The 9969-nt window shown below is 38.1% G+C and overlaps 1 protein-coding gene across 1 annotated transcript; it reads left to right on the top strand.

Moving 5' to 3' along the window:
- Positions 1–6032: 6032 nt before the first annotated feature.
- LOC117330913 (EMILIN-2-like) lies at positions 6033–9043 on the top strand. The gene is made up of 2 exons (XM_033889473.1): positions 6033–6686; positions 8529–9043. The coding sequence occupies exons 1-2, from the start codon at positions 6062–6064 to the stop codon at positions 8951–8953; spliced, it is 1050 nt and encodes a 349-aa protein (XP_033745364.1). The 5' UTR covers positions 6033–6061; the 3' UTR covers positions 8954–9043.
- Positions 9044–9969: the final 926 nt, after the last annotated feature.

The following is a 9969-nucleotide window of genomic DNA, read 5'->3' as shown; positions in this document are numbered from 1 at the left end:
ACCAAATTTGAAGTTTGTCCAGATCATTTTGAAGTATTTGAACATCATCATTGCTGTTTATCTGCCTGTATAGTTTAGTGTCATCTGCAAATAATGGCGACTGGGAAGCTGTTATTTCAGGAAGATCATTTATATATATTACAAACAGTATTGGACCTAGTACACTTCCTTGGGGAATACCGCTGATTACTGGGTAAGTTTTCGATGATTTGCCTTTGACAATTACACGTTGGCAACGATTACTAAGGAAGTCCTCAATCCATTTAACAATCTTTTGACTAATTCCGTATCCTGTTAATTTCTTTAATAAACGTTGATGTGGTACTTTGTCAAAGGCCTTCATGAAATCCATATATATAACATCGAGTTGACCGCCTTTGTCTATTATATCTGTCCATTCCTCGAGTACTGTAAGTAGCTGGAGTTGGGTTGATCTGCCTGATATAAAGCCGAACTGTTTAGAGCTTAATAAATCATTTTTGTCCATATGTTTAACAATACTATCCCTTACTAGCTTTTCGAGTGTCTTCACAATTATACTAGTTAAACTCACTGGTCTATAGTTTCCAGGATCAGACTTTGCTTCCTTTTAAAGATTGCCGTAATATTCGCTTCTTTCCATGCTTGCGGTAGCTTTCCATCTGATAGAGATTTGTTGAATAGATCGGCCACGGGTTCGCTTATATTTTTTCGTAATTCCTTCAACACTCTTGGATTCATATTGTCTGGGCCTTGAGACTTATTTTCATTTAAATTTGAAAGTAGTTTTTCTACGAGTTGAGAATTAACGATAATGTCCTCAAAAGGGAAGGTTATATTTCTAGGCTTAAATTCTGGTAGATCGCCTTGTGGTTCTTGTGTAAACACGCTGCTGAAGAATTTTGCTAAAACTTCTGCTTTGTCGCCATCCGTAACTGCCATTTGATTGTTATCCCCATTAAGACCTTTTAAATCTGATATTCCTGATTTTACTTTTCTTTTCGAGTTGACATACTTCCAAAACCGTTTCGGGTGGCATTTTATATCCTCTGCTATCCTTTTTTTCCATTTCTCTTCTTGCTTTCCGTATTTCCCATTTTAACTTATTTCGAGCTTTACAATAGTCTCTGTGTTTATCTTCATCTTTCGTTTCTATATATCGTTGCCATGTTCGATGCTTCTTGTTGATTAATTTCCTTATATACTGAAACGAAAAAGAAACGCAACTTCAAATTGTAGGTTTAATAAAATAATACTTGTGAGCATTATGTTTAAATTTCATATGTAATAGTTAATATTGAATATTGATGTAACATCCTTTAAATGTTTAGAGATTTTTAAGAACAGGTCACTTTGCTAGAAGGTCATGATTGGTAGTACCCTACGTGAATCCAAGTTGAAATGGCAGCAGTTTTGAAACCGTGCCCTAATATCGTGTGTGTCCTCCTCGAACAGTTATCACATCTCTAATTCTTTGTTGCATTGAGTTCATCAGGGCATTGACTTTCCGTATTGGAATGTTATTCCATTCTTGGACGAGTGCATTTGCTAACTGAGGGAGGGTATTTGGGGGGTTACGGCGATTTCGAATTCTTCTGTCTAATTCATCCCACAAATGCTCGATTGGGGACAGGTCGGGGCTATATGGAGGCCAATCTATAGGAACAATGTTCTGTGTCGCAAGAAAGTCTCTACAGACTCTTGCAACGTGTGGTCTCGCGTTATCTTGCTGAAAGGTTAGATGATGCTGCCTAACAAACGGCACAACATGGGGCCTAAGGATCTCATCCCGATAGCGTACGGCCGTTAAATTCCCATTGACTATCACCAAAGGCGTCTTCAAACCATGGGAGATTCCCGCCCAAACCATAACTGATCCACCCCCAAATCGGTCGTGTTCCAAAACACAGGCGTCAGCAAAACGTTCGCCTCGACGCCGGTACACACGTTGACGGCCATCTGCTCGAAATAACGTGAATCGAGATTCATCGGTGAAGAGCATAGACCTCCAACGTCTCATAGGAAAACGTCTGGGCATATGTGCCGTTGCCCATTGCATACGACGTGCTCGACGTTGCGGTGTTAGTGGTAAACCAACGTACTGTCGCCTTGCACGCAAATTAGCCTCACGCAGTCTGTTGATCACTGTTTGGGGATGAATTCGACGGTTATGATTACCAATCGTATTCCTTGCCGTTTCAGCGGCCGTTAATCTCCTGTTACGCAGGTGTGCCAGCCTAAGAACCCGGTCTTGACGTCGCGACGTTACGCGTGGACGTCCTGATCTCGGCTGGTCATCGACTCTTCCTGTTGCGTTAAGACGTGAAACTAATCGACTAATAGTCGATTTGTGAACTCTGAATTGTCGAGCGACGTGAAGTTGCGTGTTCCCTGCCAGAAGCATCGCTATAGCACGTCCTCTATCAACCTTTGATAACCGTGGCATAATTGTAAAAGGAATTATTGTTTGCAAAAGTATTGGCGATGATGTGGCTCAATGTTAGTGATGAATTGATACTGGTTTGAATGAAAAAAGAACGCATATGTTTGTACAGGCACGGTTTTTGATGTTTTTACCGCGCCGGAAGTGCATAGGTCTCTAGTCACACTTGGGTGATTTTGAAGATTGGTATGGGTGTTAGGCAGGGTGCATGTTTATTTCCGCGATTTTTATACAGATATGTATATTTAATACAAAATTAATCACAATTTTCCATGTTGCGTTTCTTTTTCGTTTCAGTATATTTTCACTCAAGGGTAGTTCTCCTTTTCTAGATGTTTCAGATTTTTTCGGTTTCGCTTTAGGTATGTATTTATTGGTACTAGTCTCAATAATTGAGGTGAAGGTTCGATACATTTCCTCTACATTTCCTTGGAGGATTCCATGCCATTCTCTTGGAATGTCATCTTTCATCTTTTCGTATTCACCCTTTTCATATTTTAAACGCAGAGTTTCGTTCAATGTGGGAGATTGTTCACAGTAGAACTTGAAATTTAAAACAAGATGGTCACTGCTGCCAATCGGACTGTTGTAGTGTATGTCTCTGATCATTTCTTCTTCATTTGCTATTAAAAGATCTAAAATACTAGGTTCATTCCCTTCCCTACTCCTTGTGAAATCTGTGTTGTGTTGATATAGAAAGTTATCCCTTAAACACTCGATGAAATTATCACTTTCTTTATCGTTGGTTGATGACCAGGAATTCCAATCTATTTTCGGTAGATTGAAGTCACCCATGATGAGTAAGTGACTATAACATTTTGTGGACGATACCTTGTTTAATAAATTACGAAGTTCTTCAATATTGTTTTCTGTTGAGTTCGGGCTCTTATATATACATCCAGCCAGGAGACAGCCGTTACCCGACAACTTTATTTTTACCCATATACTTTCTTTGAATGCCATTCCCATGTTAACTTCTACTCCACAGTGATCTGTTTTTATGTACAAACCGACACCTCTGTGTCTACTTGGTGAATTTTCGTTTAGGAAAAGGTCGTAACCTGCTATATAAAGTTCAGCTTTGCTTGGTAGATACCTATAATTTTTGGGATATACTTCGGTGATTCCAATGATATCAGTGATACTTTGTTCAGAGATCCTCGATTTTAACTCATCTCATTTGTTTGGGAGACTGTCTATATTAGTGTATGTACAATTAAGATGATTTTTGATGTTACCGGGATTTCGCTTTAATCTCTGTTCTGCTTTCGAAACCTTATTTTTCTGTCCCAAGGGGGACCTCGTACTCGGAAGACGTATTCCCCCGAATCTTGGCTGGTTTTCCTTTTAGCCTCTTCCTTTAGTTCTGATTCCCTTTCCCTTTCTTGTTTTGTGAGGTCATTGCTGATGGAGATTGATTTGCAATCCTCATGCTTCTGAAGTTCCTTTATATTTTTGAAGAAATTACTTTTGTCTTCAGTGGTCTTGAAAATGGCAAGAACTGGTCTTGCTTTTCTCCCCGTCTTCTTTCTCCCTTTCTAACTTTCCGATTCTTGAAACTTTGACTGCGGCGATGCTGTCTGAAGGTACTTTACATGCTAATAGGATGTTTTTGACTTTTGCTTCATCCGCCTTTCTTCGTTCATGGCCTTCGTCGCTCAATAGTTCTTTAATCCCGAATATAAGGATGTTTCTCTCCCTTCTCTTCCTATCCTCTAATTCTGTTAAGACATTTTGTGATGTTTTAGTATCTGATTGTTTCTGTTGTGTTGATAACCTAGGCCATTCGGAGTTTTCCTGTTCTACATCTCTAACTTCTTTAATCATTGTACGGACTGTATCCACGTCACATTTGTCCTTCATCATATTTTCGAGCGCCGATATTCTACTTTCACATTGTTCCATGATGGCTTTACACCTCTCTTCAATTTTCATATCTGTTATGATGTTCTTCTGGAGGTCTGCCTACATGCAGGACAGAACCACATATAATCTGAGCCCTGCAGAATTTTGTATTCATCGATCGATTTCCCTAAACATTCAATGCAATGATGCGATCGGCAACGTTCACATTCTAGCATTTTGGCACTTTCGTCGTCAAAGAAATTGTTGCAATCATTACATTTCCACCCAGTAACCTCTTCATCGCTATCTCTTGTTATGTTGAAGTCTGTGATAAAGTTAGAACTAGCTGACTTTAACCCCTGATTGGTTTTTGATGCGTTTTTGGACCCTGGGGGTCTCCCGCGGCCCCGTCGCTGTGCGTTGCTAGGAACGCCGTCATTGTTCTTCCTTGGTGGTGTTGACATGACTCCTTGTTATCGCCGATTACGCTGTCAAAAGACCCGTTTTCCACCGATTCATTGAAATAGTGTTTCAAGGGGCTCTTGAGTAGCACACCTTGCCACTGTCACCCGACTATTCTTCTTTAAACTTCGGAAATATGCATTTCTGTCGCTGTGAAGAAATCCAATTGTTTACACGTGTGACGTGACCGGAAGTATATATGATGATATTATGATCAGTATCAGTATAAAGTTCATCAAACAGAAAAATCAAAGTAATATGCCAAACTCTATCACCATTTCCTGCAAATTCAATGACATATATTTACCATTAAGTTTTCCAATTCATACTCCTCCACATCCAAGTTTGTGAACAAAATATAAGAGGCAACTTCTATCGCATTCATCACACCATCCATCAATAAATCACTAATTCGAAATAGTTTTGGGCACTCTAGCAAAAAAAGAAATACAATGACTTTCCACATAATTTACAAAGTACAAAGTCACGCTGAAAGACGAATGAACATTTCGTCAGTTCTAATAAATTCCACATGCATTTATGCGATTTTTGTATTGTACTCAATTCCAGTATGGGATTGATTTCCTGATAACAATGTACTGTGGCATTTAAGCAATGAACAGTGGTTTTAATGTTGTTATTGTCGATATGGCAGCAAAATGTATGGTGGGCAAATGTAGCATGGAAACCCATAGTCGATATGGCAGCAAGATGTATGGTGGGCAAATGGCATGGGAACCCGTTAATACCGTTAGGGTTCCCATTCTACATTTGCCCACCATACATCTTGCTGCCATATCGACCATAACAACATTAAAACCACTGTTCAATAATTATATTTACATTGTCTTACCATTTCCGTCAACTTTGAAAAAAACTGAACCAATAAAAACAAATCCCGCCTTGTTTAATGTCACATGACCCACTGGGTGTTATAGCCTGAGGCACTGGGTGTTATAGGCGTGTATGGTGGCAACTGCCTCTTAGCATTGTGTGAATGGGGAAATGCGGAGCAAATGTAAATATATCTACATGTAAGTAATTTATCTTTTGTATAAAGTCTTTCTCTCCAGTGCAAATAGTAAACTATAGATACGTTTTGTTAGTCTTTTATATCATTTTTATTCAGTATTTATTTGAAACTTAGATAATTCCATCACGTGTTAGTTGCCTGTATGGTACCATATGAATCTTCGTAGTTTTATTTATCTAACTAGGACTGCTGCTATATAAGTCTACATATCAATGTTTGGTGTCAGTCAAGTTCAACTCAACAGATTACTGTTCTTTAGTATGTTAACCAGTGTCTGTGTGGACGGTAAGATAGCAGACATGTTTGTGAAGTTCTTACTGGCAATATATGTGGCCGGAACCTTCGGTCATACGGTTGGAAACCAGCTTTACCACGACTATCCAACGCTACATTTTCCGGACAGTAACCATGATAACTCGATGCCGTCTGAATGGCATGACTTCGTATCCATCGTTTGCCGCAAGATTGAAGGTATGGAGCGTTTGCTAGCCGAGAAGGATGAACGTATTGATCAAATGGAGTTGAACATGGCTAGTCAGATGACGGAGATAAAGAAACTTAAACTGGGGATGACGTCTTTGGAACAAGCAAGCACCTTGAAGGATAAACTCGTTGACAAACTATCAAAGAGGATATTAGATTTAGAGAATATAGTTACTGATTCCAAATCACGAAAACATTTTACATCTCCTCATTTAAGAAATGAAAAAAACTCGGCTCATTTTGAATTGGAACACACTCTCGACTCTACACCTGGATCGAGTATTGTGAAGATAGCTACTCCAGAACAAACTTCTAAGACCTCTATGAATCAAAATACTAGTGTCATTCCGAATCAAGCTGACGAGGACGACACTTCTGAGAAATACCAGAAAGAATCAAGGGATCTATCTATATCAAACTTCTCGAGGTTTAAACCAAAACGTAAGTACATTGAAAATAACATGAGTAGTGACAGCAATTCAATTTCTAATATCCATACATGTAAATATATATTATCCTGATGAACACTTATCCGATTTTATTCAGAGTAAGGGACATTTAATGAGTGATAAAATACGCCTACTATTCTTGTACCGTAAGTTTGGTTATTTTAAGTGAAAATTATGAAAATCACATTTAATGTTTAATTCCAACAACGTAATATTCCTACGTTTGTCCATGTTTAGGGTGTAAGAATTGTACCTGCTGCCCCCATTGCATGATCGTAAGAGGCGACTAAATTTGGGATCTAATCTTTTCTCTTCTTTCTGAACAACTTTCTTCTTCCTAATGTCTCCCTTAACAATGCCTCACTTTTGGTCTTCAGTTGAGCGTTCGCCCCTGTGAGGAAGGCTTTGGGTTCTGTCCCCTGGCCGAGACATACCAGAGTCATTAAAAATGGTAGTTGCTACTCCTGCTTAGCGCTCAGCATATTAGGAGTAGGGACGACTGGTTCGCCCGTTGTCCGTATAATGTGACCGGGTGGGGTGTCCTGCTTGGTGTCTTCGGCAGTATGCTTCAGTGAGGTAGCACTATAAATCGGCAAAAGTTCCAGACTATCACAAGGAGACTTAACAGGAACATACCGCAGCCTCCCAAAACACACATACGCACACACCAAACGCATGCATGTCGCACGCACGGGAGGTCGTCCTTAAATGACCTACAAGCTGTTAGTAGGACGTTAAACAAAACCATGTTATTATTTTGCAAAACGTCCATATACTTCAATTCCCATATCGCAGGTGAGAAATGCACCAAAAATCTTTTTTTTTTTTTTTTTTTTTTAATTTCAGTATTTGATAACGGTTTGAATATCGTGTAAACAGTCGACAGAAACGTCTGTGCGCGTGACAGGAACTATTTCTAATACTTTTTTTCAAGTTAAGTAAAACAAGAAATACATTGTATTGTATCTTATTAGTTTTTGTTCTAGTTTGGTTTGGTTTGGTTTATTTTAAAATGTGTATATGCATTCTGTATTTTTACAGAAATCCTCTTCAATGTTTTTTTTTTTTTCGAAAGTCAAACGTCTGTTATATACTGTCTCACGTGAAATCGCAACTTTTCACCATATTTAGACTTATTTTGCATGCAAAATATCAATGTGAATGTATAACTTTGGAGTAAAAAACGAAAGGTTCCAAACACTGAATTTCATAATACACAAAACAAAAACAAAAATTAAAAACATCTAAAAAAATTTAGTGTTGACTCCCGGTAAATCAGGGATAGATTATTTTTGCCACTCGAAGAAAACGAAATACAATAAGTTTTTGAACTTTTGATAAAATAAGTTATACATGTAGTCGATTTCAGCAAAAACTATCCATACCTTTCGAGTGTTTCCGAAGTGAATACTGCCATTTAAGGCCCCTTTATGTTTTCGTAGCATATAAATTATTACAAAATAACACAAATGTGTTAAATGATAGAGTATGTATCTTAATGATGTAATGTGAGAATCGATGACTTCATTATGATTGTATTTAAAACTGGGAAGCTACCCACTGATTACTGGTAATCTCTGGTGCGATTTTAAGACCTGTGCCTGTTGCCAATGGAAGTGTTAGCGGATTCACTTATGTATTTCTAGGAAACCACAACTGCAATTTTCTTGAAGAGAAAATGTAATAACGGTATTGCTCTGAATTCTTTAGTTTGATATCTGAAAGATTATAGAATCATCGTCTTTGTAGGAATCAGTACTCACAAATGTCATTCACTTAAAGAAAAAAACATTTATCTCAGTCTGGTTGTTGTAAATATAATCTTGCCCCGCAGGTGTCGCCCCAAATATCAGGATTACAACAGCTTTCCACGCAGTCATGTCTAGTAGCAAAGCGGTAACTCCGAATGAAGCATTGGTATTTGACCAGGAAACGCTTGATCAAGGGGAAGGATATAACCCTGGGACCGGACTTTATACTGTCCCGGAGTCCGGAACTTATGTCCTTACGTGGACCATTGTTTGTAATCCACATAATGCAATTCAAACTGTTCTTGTTGTGAATGGAGCTATAAGGGGGTCGTCCTGGACAGATTCACAAGAAATCAATGATTATCATCAAACTTCGGCTCTTGTTGTCCTGACACTGAACGAGGGAGATCATATCTATATCCGTATGGGGCATACGTATGGGAAAGGAACAGTCGTGAGCTCCGGTACCCTAGGAAGACCAACATTCTCAGGCTGGAAACTTGGGTGAGAGATACAGAGTCTAAATATCTACTGAATGAATATATGCTTTGGTATTGATACTTCTTACATGTATAGCTAATAAAGGATATTAAATCTATATCTTACCTATTTATTTCCTGGTACAAATTCAAACATCAGATTCAATCAGGGCTTGCTAAACTGCATTGGGTAGTTAATTTATTATCTAACTATATGAATTGTAGAAATGTTTCTGATCTAGTTCAAGGTGTGTCTACAGATATAACTGAACATAATATTATTATTAAAGCTAAGAACCATATCGATAATCAGGATAAACAATGTACATTTTAATTAAGGAGGCGGGATGTAAAATTTGCAGCGGAAAGTGATTTTGATCCATTTATTATAGATTGAGTAGATTTAGCTACAGTTCAATGTATAGTTGGAGTTAGCTAAATGTTCCGTATTTGAACAAAGATTAAATTACACAAATGTGCGTTGGTGAGCATTTAGCTACAGTATCTGTTCAAAGAATCAATTCTCCACAATCGAAATAGTAACTGAATTATTGGATAAAGGGAAGTTACTCTTAAAGAAAGATGTGCTTGCCTCTTCTGGATGCTGTATCAAGCATACTCTCCCAACTACAGCAACAAGAAAATGCCAAAGCCTATCGAGTACCTTGTGAGTATCAGCTGTTAAAAATGAATAAAAGTTTAATAAAACGTAAACAAATTGAAATTGAATTAGCTCATTATCTGATATCATTTGGATATCAAACTCTTTTTTAAAGAAACACTACTGAAAACCTAAGTATCAATCCCCTAATAACCCATAATAACCTATAACAACAATGCTCAGTGTATAAGGATCATGATTAGAACTTGTCAAATTAATGGATCCCGGGGCCCTGGGTGAAGGGTCAAAAATCGGTGACGTCCAAGAAGTAGTGCGTTTTCAGTTTCTTCTAGAAAATTACCAAGCATGCTAGAAATGAAACCTGGTAGGTTGGGGTAAGAACATACACATTAAATAAAAAGGGTAAGCAACATCCAAATATCA

Source organism: Pecten maximus, chromosome 1 (assembly GCF_902652985.1).
Source record: "Pecten maximus chromosome 1, xPecMax1.1, whole genome shotgun sequence".
Classification (NCBI taxonomy): domain Eukaryota; kingdom Metazoa; phylum Mollusca; class Bivalvia; order Pectinida; family Pectinidae; genus Pecten; species Pecten maximus.
Note: the sequence above shows the minus strand (reverse complement) of the source record. Positions and strands in the feature narration are given on the sequence as shown.